Source organism: Leucoraja erinacea, unplaced genomic scaffold (assembly GCF_028641065.1).
Source record: "Leucoraja erinacea ecotype New England unplaced genomic scaffold, Leri_hhj_1 Leri_1294S, whole genome shotgun sequence".
Lineage (NCBI taxonomy): Eukaryota > Metazoa > Chordata > Chondrichthyes > Rajiformes > Rajidae > Leucoraja > Leucoraja erinaceus.
In genome coordinates, this window is record NW_026575555.1 from 25,369 (window position 1) to 42,397 (window position 17,029).

Here is a 17,029-nt window from a genome sequence, read left to right on the forward strand (position 1 = left end):
ACAACATGTTGAAAAATCTTCACAAGTCTTCCCGAGTTTCTTGCCCGCATTTCCCGAGTACTTTCCGTTAGCGTTACGAGCCATTAAGAGACGGCCCCGAACTCCGACGTACTCGCTACGTACATTCTACGTGCTTCCACGAGTTTGATTTTTTTTTAAACTAGGGAGAGCTCTTGAATGAACTCGTACAGGGGGACAGGGCTTTTAGGCAGAAACTCTACCACTATGCCACTGTGCCATTAATCAAAGCTATTAACAGTCTGAGCTACCAAATGAACAAGCTTCATGAATGGCCAACCATCTCTTACAACAATGTGTGAAAAATCCCATCATTTTAAACGCAGAGAAAAGACACAAAAGGTTCCCAATCTTTACTCTTTGGAGCTAACATGTACATGTAACCGAAGCAGACAAGATGGCGCCCAACCCAAGCGATTATTAGCGTGCTAGCCACAGAAACAGATCACATATTACACCCGCTCCACACTCTCAAATCTCTACTCCTACAGCAACATTTCTTACATTAACTATGATCTCCTTAATCTCCTCTACATTATTCCCTTATCATGTAAAGGGAATAATGTAAATGTAAAATGTAAAAAGGGAATAAATGGCTCGATTGTAATCTAGTATTGTCTTTCCACTGACAAGCTAGCACACAACAAACGTTTTTCATTACACCTATTGCCAATAAACTGAACTGAATTTAGAAGATTGAGGGGGGATCTTATAGAAACTTACAAAATTCTTAAGGGGTTGGACAGGCTAGATGCAGGAAGATTGTTCCCGATGTTGGGGAAGTCTAGAACAAGGGGTTACAGTTTAAGGATAAGGGGGAAGTCTTTTAGGACCAAGATGAGAAATTTCTTTTTCACAGAGAGTGGTGAATCTGTGGAATTCTCTGCCACAGAAAGTAGTTGAGGCCAGTTCATTGGCTATATTTAAGAGGCAGTTAGATGTGGCCCTTGTGGCTAAAGGGGTCAGGGGGTATGGAGAGAAGGCAGGTACGGGATACTGAGTTGGATGATCAGCCATGATCATATTGAATGGCGGTGCAGGCTCGAAGGTCCGAATGGCCTACTCCACCTATTTTCTATGTTTCTATGAACTGGGGAAAACTGAGCTCTATGCAGACCGATCGCATTAATAGAACTCTTTCTGCTTTTTTCTAGATCTTTCAATACTTTCTACAGTGCTGGTGTTAATTGGAAAAATGGGAAACGCATGGGCTTATTGCATGGTTTATGTCTACTCCTCCGAACTGTATCCAACCCCATTGAGAAACACAGGTGTTGGAGTGAGTTCAATGGCTTCCAGAACTGGCAGCATTATTTCTCCTTACATTGTTTTACTTGGTAAGGCAACAATGGCAACTCTTGATTTTTAGTTTTTTTAATATACAGATATTAGATATAATATGCAAACAGGCCCTTCGTCTGATCGAGTCCGCACCGACCAGTGATCCTCATATACTAACACTATCCTACACTCACTAAGGACAATTTACAATTTTACCGAAGCCAATTAATCCTCAAACCTTTACATCTTTGAAGTGTGGGAGCAAATCAAAGATTTCAGAGGGAGCCCAAGCAGGTCACGGCGAGAATGTACCAACTCCATACAGATAGCACCCGTGGTCAGGATCTAACTTGGGTCTCTGGCCCTGTATGGCAGCAACTCTACCGCTGCGCCACCATACTACCCTATTCTTGTTGAATATGAGGATTTTTGACACTATCCTGACATAGGTCACAGGTAGATACGGTAGTAAAGAAAGCTGATTTCTTGTAACTTCAAGTAACCCTGGCTTTCCCTCTCTCTGTCCCTCTCCCATCCTAGTTCTCTGACTAGTTTCACTGTCCTTCTGATTAATTTTATTGATTGCATGCCTCCTTGTCACCTTCCTCTCAGCTAGCAGTGAACCATTCTACATTTCCTTCATTGTTTGCTTTGATCCGTCGTTCTCACATTACCTTTCCATATCTCTGTCTCCCTTTCCCCTGACTCTCAGTCTGAAGAAGGGTCTTGACCCCGAAACATCACCCATTCCTTCTCTCCAGAGATGCTGCCAATATCACTGAGTTACTCCAGCATTTTGTGTCTATCTTCGGTGTAAACCAGCATCTGCAGTTCCTTCCTACACATGAAGCTTTAGGTTCATTGGTCTTCTCATCAGTCACGGTACTGAGTATGGAAGCTGGGATGTTATGTTACAGTTGTAAAAGCATTGCGAGGCTGTATTTGAAGTATTGTGTGCAGATTTGATCACCGTCTTATAGAAAGAATGTTAATAAGCTGGAAACAGTGCAGTGAAGATTTACGAACATGTTGTCAGAACATGAGGGCCTGAGCTATTAGAAAGGTAGTGCAGGCTAGGACTTTATTCCTTGGAGCACAGGAGGCTGAAGGGTGATCTTATAGACAGATAGAGCAATATACAGTATAGTATAGTCTTTTTTATTGTATGCTATGGGCAATCCATGGAATCATAATTGTTAATAAATGATAGTTATTTGTTTTGTATGCTATGCAATCCAATCAGATAAATCATACATACATACATACATATATACATACAATCAGTTCAAACATCAAAGTACAATAGATAGAGCAAAGGGAAAGATACAGTGTGCAAAATATAGTCTTCAGCCTTAGATTATATATATAGATTAGATTAGATTAGATTCAACTTTATTGTCATTGCACAAATACAAGTACAGGTACAACAAAATGCAGTTTAGCATCTAATCAGAGTGCAAAATAGTAAAATGCTGATTAAAACAATATATACAAATGAGGATATATTGATCTAGTACATAGGCAAATAAATATATACAGATAAAAGATAGCTAGCGCCGGGCCTGTGAGTTCAGCAGGGTAATGTTGTTTTGGAAGAAGCTGTTTCTTAGCCTGCTGGTGTGAGACCTGAGGTTCCTGTACCACCTCCCTGATGGGTGGAGGGCAAACAGTCCATGTTTGGGGTGTGAGGGGTCCTTAATAATGTTGCCAGCCCGTCTCAGACACCGTGTGCGGTGAAGGGCAGCCATGGCAGGAAGCGGGGCACCGATGGTGTGATGGGTTTGTTTTCACCACCCGTTGCAGTGCCTTCCTGTCAGCTGTGGTGCAGCTGCTGTACCACACCATGAAGCAGGTGGTCAGGATGCTTTCTATGGTACAGCGGTAGAAGTTGGACAGGATCTGAGGGGACAGGTGAACTTTCTTAAGCCTCCTCAGAAAGTAGAGGCGCTGCTGCGCCTTTTTAATCAGTTTGGGGGTGTTGAAGGACCAGGACAGATCCTCAGAGATGTGTACTCCGAGGAATTTGTAGTTGGAGACGCGCTCCACCTCAGTCCCGTTTATGTGGATGGGGGTATGTCTGCCGCCTGGTCTTCCGGTAGTCTACGATGATTTCCTTTCTCTTCTGTGTGTTGAGGACAAGTTGTTGTTGGTACACCAAGCTGCCAGGTGCTGGACCTCCTCTCTGTAGGCTGATTCGTTGTTGTCACTGATCAGTCCTACCACCGTGGTGTCATCAGTGAATTTTATGATGGCGTTGGAACCATGCATAGGGACGCAGTCATGGGTGAACAGGCACGCCGGTGTTCAGTGTCAGAGTGGAGGAGGTGAAGTTGTTGATCCTAACAGACTGGGGTCTGTTAGTGAGGAAATCCAGTGTCCAGTTGCAGAGGGAGGTGTTGATGCCAAGGCTGCTGAGTTTGGTGATCAGACTGGCGCGGATGACAGTATTAAGTGCAGAGCTGAAGTCGATGAATAACAACCTGATGTAGGAGTTGTTATTGTCCAGGTGGGTCAGGGCAGAGTGAAGAGCCGCAGATATGACATCCTCTGTTGACCTGTTGGGCCGATAGGCAAACTGATGGGGGTCCAGTGTGTGAGGGAGGCTAGATTTGAGGTTAGCCAGGATCAGTCTCTCAAACCACTTCGCGATGACGGGTGCGAGTGCCACTGGGCGGAAGTCATTGAGACTCCCTGAAGCTGACTGTTTGGGCACTGTCACAGTGGTTGTGGTCTTGAGGCAAGTAGGGACGACACCCTGGGCCAGTGACAGATTGAAAATGTCAGTGAAGACCTGGGATAGTTGTCCAGCACATGCCCTGAGCACACGCCCGGGGATGTCGTCGGGGCCGGCAGCTTTGTGCTCATTCACTTTGCTCAATCGCCTTGTACAGCAGAGGTGGAGAGACTGAGGGGCTGTTCATTCGGGGGTGGGGCAGCTTTGATGGCTGTTGTTTTATTGTCCCGGTCAAAACAAGCATAGAAATAGTTTAGCTCGTCAGGAAGGGAGGCGTTGTCTGGGGTGGAGGGGGGCGGGGGAGTGTTAACTTTGTTGTAATCCGTGATGGACTTGATGCCTTGCCACTTGCGTCTGGGGTCGGAGTTATTTTGAAAATACTCCTCGATCTGCCGCTTGTATTTGAGTTTTGCGCTCCTGATTCCCTTTTTCAGGTTGGCCCTGGATGAACTGTATTCCTCAGCATCGCCAGATCTGAAAGCGGCATCGCGAGCCTATTATAGCTTATCAGTTCCTAACACAAAGTCCAATGTCCTCAATGGGAAACAGGTGAATGGGACAGTACCCTAGCTAATGGAATATGTAATTGTTAATGGTGATGTGAGCTGTTGAAACTATTTTAGAGTTGAAACATGCAATGATATTTGGTCTCAGTACCATATCAGGTGATGTATCAGGTGATATGGGCAGAAAGCAACAATGGGGTACTGATTGGGGACGATCAGCCATGATCACTTTGAATGGCAGTGCTGGCTCGAAGGGCCGAATGACCTATTCCTGCAACTATTGTCTATTGTATCATCAATGAATTTCTGGAAACTTGGATTTCATCACTGCTGCATTCCTTGTCTCTACTTTTGGGCTTTGTCTGCGGTTCCCCGTCACCACATTATCACAATCCACATCTCTATTTACTAGTTATTAGCCCTCAATAATCTTTGCCCTGCAACATACAGTCTCAAGCAGGTGATCAATCGTATATTGTCTGAATCATGTATTGTCTTCATTATGTATTGTCTTAAACATGTATATAGTCTTTCCGCTGACTGGTTAGCTTGCAACAAAAGCTTTTCACTTTACTTCGATACACGTGACAGTAAACTAAACTCACTCAAAAAATGTTTCCCATCTCCTCGCCAAGAAGAGATATCACAGTAACCAGATCACGAACAATGAAATTAACCCACACCTGAAATTGAAAATTACTTGAATATACATTTTGTGAAATACATTTGATTTCACATTGGTGCCTGGTGGATGAAATATTTTGGCTTTTTATATCAATTTGTTGATTGTCAATTGTAGGTAAATGTATGCTTTCTTTTCGCAGGTAGTTATCAAGAGATCCTGCCGTTTATTGTGATGGGGGTGTTGATGGTGTTCTCAGGAATTGTGGTCTTGTTTCTGCCAGAAACGTTCAATATTCCTCTTCCAGATACAATTGACCAAATGCAAAAAGTTAAATGGTAAGTCACCGTAGTCTTTTTCATTCTCTCCCTTTCTTAAAAGAAACTTCTGCCGTAAATGACAGTAGCTGCAGTGTAGTGTATCGAGTTTGTTTATGGGAGGACTCAATTCCAAGTTGACACACTGGACTAGTTCCATTTGCCTGCCTTTGCCCCATAGTCCTCAAACCCCTTCCTATCCCATCTGTAATGTATTTCAGTTTTCATCATGCTTTTATCAGTTTTGAATGTTATAACAGATGAGAAGGTACTATCGCAATGTTTAAGAAACATTTGGACAGGTACATGGAAAGTGTGGAAACAGGCTCTACGGCTCAACTTGCCCACATTGACAAAAATGTCCTATCTACATGAGCCCCATCTACCTGCATTTGGCCCATATCCCTCTAAATCTGTCCTATCCATGTTCCGAAGACAGACACAAAATCTGGAATAACTCAGTGGGTCAGGCAGCATTCCTGGAGAAAAGGAATAGGTGAAGTTTTGGGTCAAACCTTTCTTCAGACTTCTTCAGACTGTATGACACAATGACTATCTATGACTAAAACTATACAACATAGAAAACATAGAAACCAGATTGTCTCAACATTTGCTTGATTAACTTTTTTTTGTTATTTGATTGTATAATTCTCTCAAGTAATGCACGGGATGGTTTGGCAAAAACCTGCATGCAGGGACCCCACATGCTAGCAATCTGTGTCTCAACAATGCATTGTTGCAAACACACAGCCCATGATGATAAACTCTAGCACTGAACTTTGTTGAATTAAAAATAACTTGACTTGAAATGAATGATACATTTATAGAGTGTTACAAGAAAATGATTCAGTATATGCCCATGGTTCATGACTTATTTTGTTCATATACAGGTGCAAATGTTCTCACTCTGATTCAACTCAAACCAGAGAAAACAATGTGGTGATTTTAAAAGAGGAAATGCTTTGAGCACAGATCTTCACCAGCAGCCAAGCGACTGAGGAATTCATTGCCGTTTGGGTCAGGCTCCAACTCTTCAGGAGTGGCAACTCCAAAAGTGGCAACTTCTTCTGTTGATCCAGAAAGAAACTGATACCTGGAGATCACAGTGAAATGATCAGATCTCCTGCAGGGAATAGGATTTGAAGTTTCTACCAAAGTTTCACAAAACCAAATTACTGGACCCTTTCTCTAAGATATTGTTTTAAAAAAAGACATGCACTTTTTATGTATTTCTTCCATCCGATTGCATTATATTCCTTGGATATTTTCCTCTTTGTAGAGCAATTTATTAAATGCTATGAACCAATCCTTGACATCTACCCAGTGTGATGGTTTCCTACAGTCAATGCTTTCTGTGATCAACTCTTGTTTCTGTTTCATTCCTCCTGTTTTGGTTCAAACTCCTCTCCTGCTTTGAAACAGTTTGAAACAGGTCATTATATTAGGTGCTTTCTTTCAATTATCCATTTATTGAATGTGGAACTTGTTGACATTAGACCATAGATGTATAGCACAGAAACAGGCCCTTCAGCCCACAATCTCCATTGCAAACAAGTTAAACTAATCTCTTCTGCCTGCACGTGATCCATAACCCTCCATCCCCTGCATATGCATGTGCTTATCTAAAAGCCTCTTAAATGCCACTATCCTCTCTACCCCCACAACTACCCTCAGCAGCACATTCCGGGCACCCACTGCTCTGTGTAAAATAATACTTGCCTCACACATTTCCTTTAAAGTTTGCCTCTCTCATCTCTCACATCTAGACTTTGATATTTCAATCCTGGGGAAAAAATTCTGATTGCTACTATTATCTATGCCTCACAGAATTTTATATACTTTGGTCAGGTTTCCCCTTGATCTTTGATGTTACAGAGAAAACAACAAAGTAGTCCAACCTTCCATCATATCTAATGTGCTCTAACCCAGGCTGCATTCTGGTAAATCTCTTTCGCACCCATGACCACGTGGGTTTTCTCAGGGTGCTACGGTTTCCTCCCACACTACAAAGTCGTGGAAGTTTGTAGGTGAATTGGCTTTGGTAACATTTCTATTGTCCCTAGTGTGTGTAGGAAAATTGTTAGTGTGCTGGGTGATCGCTGGTCGGCGTGGACCGAAGGGCCTGTTTCCACGCTGCTTCTCTAAAGTCTAAAGTCTAAAGAGTCTATTGCAGAGAGAAATAATATATCTTTATTGTCATTGCACAGAGGGGGATAAATGGGGGATAGGATTGATCTGAGAATCAGCTTCAGTTTAGTATGAGATGAGTTTATTGTCACGTGTACTGAGGTACAGTGAAAAGCTTTAGTTGCGTGCTATCCAATCAGCAGAAAGACAATACATGATTACAATCGAGCCATTTACAGGGTATAGGTACATGGTAAGGGAATAACGTTTCCTGCAAGGTAAAGCCAGCAAAGTCTGATCAATGATAGTCCGAGGGTCTCCAAAGAGGTAGATAGTAGTTCAGCTCTTTGGTTGTGTTCAGACGATTCAGTTGCCTGATAACAGCTGGAAAGAAACTGTCGGTGAAAGTATGGAAGTATGTGTTTTCACACTTCTATACCTTCTGTCTGATGGGAAAGGGGAGAAGAGGGGGTGGCTGGGGGTATGACTAATCCTTGATTATGCTGCTGGCCTTGACGTGGCAGCGTGAGGTATAGAGACAATGGAAGGGAGGTTGGTTTGCGTGATGGTCTGAGCTGCATCAGCAATTCGCTGCAATTTCTTGTGTTGGATGGAGCTGTTTCCAGATCAAGTTGTGATGCATCCTGATAAAGTGCTTTCCATGGTGCATCTGTGGAACATTGTCAGAGTTGTCGGGCACATGCCAAACTTTCTAAGCCTTCTAAGAAAGTTGTGGCATTGGTATGCTTTCTTAGTCGTTACTTCAATATATGGGTGGACCAGGAGAAGTTGTTGGTGATATTGACTCCAAGGATACAGTTGCAGAGACGAGTGCTGACACCAAGTGCCGTGAGTCTGGTGATAAGCTTGGATGGTATAATGGTATTGAAGGCAGAGCTGTGGTCTATGAATAGGAGTCCGACATAGGTGCCTGTCCTATCCAGGTGTTCTAGGGATGAGTGCAGGTCTAGGGCAATGGCATAATCCATGGACCTGTTGTGGCAATAGGCAAATTGCAGTGGGTCAAGACCGCTGGGTAGACTGGATTTAATGCGTTCCATAAATAGCCTCTCAAAACATTTCATGATGTTAGATGTCAAAGCCGCTAGTAGTCGTTTAGGCATGAAGTCTTTGTTTTCTTCAGCACTGGAATGATGGTGTTCTTCTTGAAGCAGGTGGGTATCTCAGAATGTAGTAGGGAGAGATTAACGATGTCTGCAAATACTCCCGCGAGCTGGCACGTAGCTACTAAGGACACGGTCAGGAACCCCGTCTGGGCTAATTGCTTTTCGTGGGTTTACCCGCAAAAAGGCCGATCTAACCTCTACTACAGTGACCCTAGGGAGAGGCACACTGGAGTCTGAAGGGCCATGTGTCACCACACTGTTGGCCTTCTGCTTGAAGCGAGCATAGAAATAATTCAGTTCAATGATGATGCCTGACCTTGCTTTTCTTTTTTTTATTATTATTTTTTTATTTTTTTTATTAGAAGTACAATAAGTTACAGTAATACACACCAGATATATCCTATTACATTTGTTGTACCCCTTCATTTTTTGAGCTTTAAGAAAGATAGAAATAAAAGAAGTAAGGAAAGTGAGAAAGAGTTGTGATAGTGCAAGAAAGTGTTGGGAAAAGAAAGCCCATTAGAAAGAGAGTTAGAGAAGAAAGTTAAGAAATAGACCCTAGAAAATAAATAAAGAAAGAAAGAGAAACAATCGCTCCATTATAAAAAAAACTCTGCAAAAAGGGATATACCAACCATATTTTTCACCCCCTGTTACCAGATCCTGGCACCATTTATTTTTTAAATTACTATTGCACCTCATGCTTGTAGTAAGTCCATAAATGCAGACCACGTCTTTTGGAAGCGGTCTGCTTTGCTTGCGAGGAGGAGTCTCATATCTTCCAGGTGTAACTTTTCGAACGTGTTTGAAATCCACATTTTTATTGTTGGTAGGAGCGTTTTTCCAGAATCTGACCTTTCTTTTCAGCCAGTTATCTTATGCAGACCATGCCACATACTCTGTGTGTCTGAGTGATTATACTGGGATTATACTTATCCCTATAAGTTTGTCCCCTTATACGATTGATACGATACGATTCGATGTTACATTATTGTCAGAACAAAGTCTGAAATTTGTTTTGCATCGCAGCAGTTCCATTTACAGCATCACATAAAAGATAAAAGAGACTTGAAAAGTTATGCATTGAGACATCAAGACAGGACCCAATAATACATACATTCAACACGACATTACAATAACAGAAGACAACATTTGAGGCCCATCAGCATGCATTTGATCTGGGATTAAGCACTGTATTTAGTTTGAGGATTGACTGGTGCACAAAAGAGTGCTTCAGTCTAACCTTATTACATTTTGGTACCCAATATCTCCAGTTTGATGGTAACAAATTGTACTCGCTGTTCAGAACGTGGTTGGGTCAGAAGAAATATTGTTGACCATCCTTAGTATGTTTTTATGGTAGGATGATTCATACAAATTCTGAAGTGGTTGATCTACAATCTTTGAGCAGATTTTTAATTGTTGGAGTTTTGATTTTGTAGTCGCAGACAAACTCTTGTGCCATGTAATCTTACAGTATTGCAAAACACTCTGCAATATTATTGCAAAATTATCACAGCGGTAAAAAATAACAAAAGGATTTGTCTACTTGCTCCAAAAGATCTAAGGGGAGAAACCAGATTCTTTGTTTTGTCTTATTGCAAATCTTATCAATGTGGTCATTCCATGATAACTGATGATCTATCGTTACCCCCAAGTATTTAAATGGAATTACATGCTTGATTTTTTCAAAATGGATAACAAGAGACACTTTATGTGAGGCAGGTGGTGAACCAAATACAATCTCTTCTGTTTTCTTTGTGTTAATCTCAAGAGCATTATTATCAGTCCACTCGACCAGTTTGTTCACGCCAAGTTGGTGCAGCCCAGGGTTGTCTGAGTTACTTAACATAAATAATAGAACTGTATCATCTGAGTACTTTAGAATAGATTGATTCGGTGTATTTGTATGACAATCATCAGTGTAAAAGGTAAAAAGCACAGCTGAACTCCACAACCCCAGGGGGCCCTGACATTGGTTGTGATGGCAGATGAAAGGGTTTTATTCCCCTTTACAATCTGTACTCTGTTAGTGAGAAAGGAAGTATGCCAATGATAGGGATTCAGTTGCTGCCGGACCATTTTTGACACCAAAATGTCTGCTTGTATTGTGTTGAAAGCTGAAATCTAGAAAGAGGGCTCTTGCAAAGGTGCACTTCACCACTAATTTCCACCCGGCACTGAAATCACCTGGACCATTTGACACTTCCCTACCATTCCTTGACCTCACTATCTACCATTGCATGTGATAGAATTCTAACCGACATTACACTATAATCACCCACTGGTCCCATGGCTATCTGGACTACACTTCTTCCCATGTGCTTCCTGACAAGGACTCCATCCCCTACTCCCAATGCCTCGGTCTACGTCTACGCAGCTGCTCCACGGATGAGGCGTTCCACACCAGGACATCTGAAATGTCCTGCACACTTCAGGGAATGGGGGTGATGCCTCCTTCATCATAAAAGGCTCGCACCAGGGTCTCTCCATACCCCGCAACACTGAAATCTCTCTCCCCATCCCCGCACTCGCAACAAGGGCCGAGTCCCCCTAGTCCTCACCTTTCACCCCACCAGCCGTCACATACAAAAAATAATCCTCCGTCAGTTTCGCCACCTCCAACGTGACCCCCCACTACTCGCCACATCTTCCCATCTCCCCCCATATCTGCCTTCCGCAAAGACCGCTCCCTCCATAACTCCCTTGTCAATTTCTCCCTTCCCTGTCGGTCCACCCCCTCCCCGGGCACTTTCCCTTGCAGCTGCAAGAGATGCAACACTTGTCCCTTTACCCTGCCGAGCACCCCCCCTCGACTTCCGTTCAAGGACCCAAGCAATCGTTCCAGGTGCGACAGGTTTTTACCTGCATCTCTTCCAACCTCATCTATTGCGTCCGCTGCTCTAGATGTCAGCAGATCTATATCGGTGAGACCAAGCGGAGGTTGGGCGATCGTTTCGCCGGACACCTCCGCTCGGTCCGCAATAAATCAAGCTGACCTCCCGGTGGCTCAGCACTTCAACTCTCCCCCTACGCCTCCGACCTCTCTTGTCCTGGGTCTCCTCCATGGCCACAGCGAGCAGCACCGGAATTTGGAGGAACAGCACCTCATATTCCGTTTGGGGAGTCTGCACCCCGGGGCACACAAATGAACATCGACTTCTCCCAATTCTGTTAGTCCTCTTGCTAGTGTCTCCTTCCTCCCCTTTGTGATGACTCAGCTCCCCTGCTGTCTCCTCCCACCCTCCAGCCTTCCGGCTACTCCTCCTTTTCCCTTTCTTGAATAACCCACACCCCACCCCTGATCATCTGAAGAAGGGTTTCGGCCCGAAACGTTGCCTATTTCCTTCGCTCCATAGATGCTGCTGCTGCACCCGCTGAGTTTCAATTCCCGCAGGCACTTTCTTTTCTGTGTAACCCTCTTGCAAAGGTGTTGAGTTTGTCTAAATGTTTGGAAATACTATGAACTAAGGGGGCAACAGCATCTTCCGTGCCACAGCCCTGCTCGTATGCAAATTGATATGGATGCGAGTTTATTTGTTTGTTGTACTGATGAAATGTCGGAGCAAAATTATTTCCATAGATTTCTTTAATCACCGATTTTGTAAGTGAGGCTATGAGGTCTGAAATCCTTATGTTCGTTCAGACATGGAATCTTGGGCAAAGGTTTTATAAGCGAGGCGTTTTCCATGACAGAGGGGCAGTGTGTGTGTCCACATGTCGGCCTGAAACATTTGTTGCCACACTGGAGCCAGCTGTGTTGCAAAGTTTCTCAAGAGAAAAAGCGCTGCATCCATCATGTCCCCAGCAACTTACTTTGCAGGTTCACTGAAATGTTTTCCTGACATTTCTAGTGATCACAATTCTGTCGGAGACAGCAGGTATAACAATTTAAGAATGTCGGTGCACTTGGTTGAATTATCTAGAGATTGAAATCTGGCATAAAAAAAAAAAAGGGTTGAGTTCATTGGAAAGAGAAAAGTTTGTTATCTGTCACAATAGATTTAGATGGGGTTGACATTCCTGTCATAGTAATGTATCCCACAACCTTTTTTAGAGTCATTGGCTCTAAAAGCATCTTCTAGATGCAGTGTGCCAATTTTGCTTCCCTCAATCTTATTTTCTGTTCTTTTTCTGTCTGTTTAAGTGCTCCAGAATCTTTGTTTTTGAAAGCCACTTTCCTTGTATTTATTACTTTTTTTTCATGGCCTTAGTTACATATGATTTATTGTTGGGACAGATTTTTATTTCTCCTTAGTGGGAAACAACCACATGTACACAGAAATCAATATAATCATTTGTAGGCTATAGTTTTATTTCATCTAGCAGGCCCCCTGAAAGGCTTTTCAGCAGTCTGTCAATCCCAAAGCAGGCTTTTAGTTGTTCCCCATGTTCACTTTGTCCGTGTCTTTATCACTTTTTTCTGGTTTACGGTGGAGGCCGCTCCACGGCGCTCCTATACACTGGAATCATGTGCACAACATTATGATCAGAAAAGGTCGGTGTCTTACACTTGGATGAGATAAGCACCTTTGACATTTACCCCCCACCCCCCAGATATTGTCACATTAAAAAAAAAATTTGATAGTATAAGTGGACAAAATGTGAATCCATCAACAGTGACAAAAAAACAAAAAAACACAGACAAATCTCAAAGGCTGACTTGCCAAAGGGGAGATGCAGCGCCCACTATGGGTGGTCATGGTACACCAGTCATTGAAAGTAGGCATTGCAGGTGCATGTTAGCTTGGCAGTGAAGAAGCTGAATGGTATGTTAGCTTTCATAGCAAAAGGATTTGAGTATAGGAGCAGGGAGGTTCTACTGCAGTTGTACAGGGTCTTGGTGAGACCACACCTGGAGTATTGCGTACAGTTTTGGTCTCCAAATCTGAGGAAGGACATTATTGCCATAGAGGGAGTGCAGAGAAGGTTCACCAGACTGATTCCTGGGATGTCAGGACTGTCTTATGAAGAAAGACTGGATAGACTTGGTTTATACTCTCTAGAATTTAGGAGATTGAGAGGGGATCTTATAGAAACTTACAAAATTCTTAAGGGGTTGGACAGGCTAGATGCAGGAAGATTGCTATTGGGGAAGTCCAGGACAAGGGGTCACAGCTTAAGGATAAGGGGGAAATCCTTTAAAACCGAGATGAGAAGAACTTTTTTCACACCGAGAGTGGTGAATCTCTGGAACTCTCTGCCGCAGAGGGTAGTCGAGGCCAGTTCATTGGCTATATTTAAGAGGGAGTTAGATGTGGCCCTTGTGGCTAAGGGGATCAGAGGGTATGGAGAGAAGGCAGGTACGGGATACTGAGTTGGATGATCAGCCATGATCATATTGAATGGCGGTGCAGGCTCGAAGGGCCGAATGGCCTACTCCTGCACCTAATTTCTATGTTTCTATGTACTGTTCGAATCCAGGTATCACAGTCTCCAAACGACACTGATTCAAATTCCCAAGCACTATTGTCAGTACGTCGGGGTAGTTGAGTTGTTCATGAACGCAGTCCGCTAATGATGCTTTGCCGCTGGGAGGCACGTATACAACAAACAGCAAAATGCACCCACATTCGAGGCACAATAGAAGGTCATAACAACATGGAGAGAATTTTCTACATTGGGGTCACAGATCGTATATTTTACCTGAGTGCGCACGGCACCAAAGATCGTTTATGTTTACACAAATGCCGCCTGCGTCCCTGTCTGTGTGTGCACTAAGGTGAATCCCGGTACTTTCAAAGAGAGAATTGGGCATCCTTGATGGTTTTGCGGAGATCATAGCAGGCCTTGTTGTACCGCTCAGGTCGTTTGACTTGTATGCAGTGGACTTGGGCTTAAGTCGTGAATGTACATCACGGTTCATCCATGGTTGGGGTACACTCGGATTGCCTTCGTTGGAAAACAGCCTTCCACGCACTTGCTGATGAAATCAGCCACGGCAGTGGTGTACTCATTCAGATTAGCTGCAGAATCTCTGAATATGGACCATTCCCCGACTCAAAGTAGTCCGCATAAGATGCCATCCGTGTCCGTTGACCAGCATTTCACCAGATTCAACGGGCCAAATGTTCATCTTCTGTATCTTATAAAAACACGAGAAACAGTGCCCAACATGTGCCGACACTTGGCTTAGTTTAGTTTAGTTAAGTGATATTTTATTTATTTTACTTTGCGCATTCATACACAACTTTTTTTCTTCGGTATTCACCTCTCCTCTCACACTGCTCACTATTGGCCCGGACCTTACTCTCTTATCCCTTCTCGAACTTTCCTTCTCCTTAATTCAGGAGTCTTTTGCAACTTTTCCTGTACTCCTTTTAACTCCATCTTTATACTCCCAATTTGTCAATCCGTCCCCCCCTCCACTTCCTCAGGGGTGGGGGGTAATTTGGAGAACACAGTCGTGAGTTTGTCCGGGTTATGGTGGGCCGCCAGACCAAGGGATGTCAACTTTCTCACTCCCAAATAAGGGACAAAAGGTCAAAATAAGGGACAAATTCCCGACAGCAAATTCGTTGACCTGACTCAGCCGTGGCTGGGGCGAAATGAGGAGTTGGCCCGGTGCTGCTGCAAACAAAGGCCAGCCACGGGACTGCAAAGTTTTGGCCCGGGCGACGGGCAAAGTCCAGTCCCCCCCATCCAACTCATGAACCGATGATCGGCCATGAGAAGGAGGGGTGGTGGTGTCGGTGGTAAGCGATGGTCCGACAACTGGCCGGGCTGCCGACCGATTGGGCCATGGGCAAGGCACTGCTGCTGCACTTCAACGACATACAGGCTTGTAGGTTAATTGTCTTCGGTAAAGATTGTAAATTGTCCCCAGTGAGTAGAATAGCGCCAGTGTACAGGGTGACCGCTGGTCGGCCTGGGCTCAGTGCGCTGAAGGGCCTGATTCCACACTGTATCTCTAAACTCTGAACACAAAAAATGCTATTGTCAACAGAGGTGAGGTTTATATAATACACTGCTCTGTGTTCACATATTCATAAGTTCACGTTATAGGAATAGAAATAGGCCATTCAGCCCATCGAGTCAACTCCGCCATTCAATCATGGCTGATCTCTGCCTCCTAATCCCATTTTCCCGCCTTCTCCCAATAACCCTTGTCACCCATTCTAATCAAATGGGGGTCAAGGTAGAAGCGTTCACGTCGTGATCCATGTCAAGTAATATCACCAAATTTACTTGCGAATTCTACCAAACACTTTGAAGCCAAGCCGAAAGCCGAAAGACAAATGATGTCCAGAAGCCTAACAAATGGCAGTAACCCATCAGCCCGGAACAGGAAGAGAGGCCAACACCCGCCCCCAAGGCCGGCTTTGACTATCATATCTCTAAATGTTGAAGGACTGTCTGCAACTAAAGAAGAACTTGTTGCCCCAACTCTGCAGAGAGCATCAGTGTATATTCTCTGCGTCCAAGAAACGCCACTGCGGATCCAAACATCCCCGCCCTCGAGTGGAAGGCATGACCACTTTCATTGAAAGACCGCCTGAACCATGGAAGCGTCATGCTTTGCAAAAAAACGGGACAATCATCCAATCAACATCAAAGAGTGATGAAACAACATTGAGGTCCTAACCGATGAGCTCAGAGGAATTGCCATCAGCCTCCGTCTACAAGCCCCTCCCACACCTTTTCCTGATCCTGGAAACCAAGGATATTGATTGGCGATGATTCAACAGGCCACAGCTGCACACTGGGGGTTACCTCTGGAACAAGCGTCTGATGTAGTATGCATTGAGACATGGGGTGGTCCAAACTACCGCCGTTGCTCTGATGCTCTGGAATCGACATGATTGCCAACAGATGGTCCAAAGGTCCTTTAATATCGTGATAGGGATTAGTGCGAGGGCGCTGGAAATCCGTCTAGCAACCCTTATATCAGCGTTTGTTCCGCCATAGGCATCTCTGGATTGGGGCAAGAAGGCTGTACTGAAGCCACTGCCAAAACCCAAAACCAGTCAATGCTGCATTTACCCCAGCCCAGTTCCTTTCCAGAGAAAGATTCACTTTGGGAAAGCGAACTGGCCTGCTTCCAGCAAGATCTTGAAGGAAGATCGCCCCCCTCCCCAGTCGGACCCCAAAACTATCAATCTTCCAACAACCACTTAGTGCACCAGCAGCCCGGAAGAACATCCCGACAGCCTGCCGCACTCACTAGCATTCCCGGCCTTGACACTCTAAGCAGCGAACTATATGACCAATACCAACAGCTCTACGAATCTGACCCCGTTGCTGCAAGCACCATGGAAGATTGAAGAGACTCATGACCTCCCTCTCAAATGCCCGGC

The 17,029-nt window shown here is 44.2% G+C and overlaps 1 protein-coding gene across 1 annotated transcript in view; it reads left to right on the top strand.

Annotated features, from left to right (window-relative positions):
• The window catches only part of LOC129715651 (organic cation/carnitine transporter 2-like), a gene marked incomplete at its 5' end in the record, with an annotated part of 30,826 nt that extends 23,626 nt beyond the window's left edge, over positions 1–7,200 (top strand). Inside the window, 3 exons of the mRNA XM_055665510.1 lie at positions 1,173–1,355; positions 5,364–5,499; positions 6,369–7,200. Coding sequence (XP_055521485.1) covers positions 1,173–1,355; positions 5,364–5,499; positions 6,369–6,444 — 395 coding nt within the window. The remainder of the gene's footprint in view (positions 1–1,172; positions 1,356–5,363; positions 5,500–6,368) is intronic.
• Between the last annotated feature and the right edge of the window lie 9,829 nt (positions 7,201–17,029).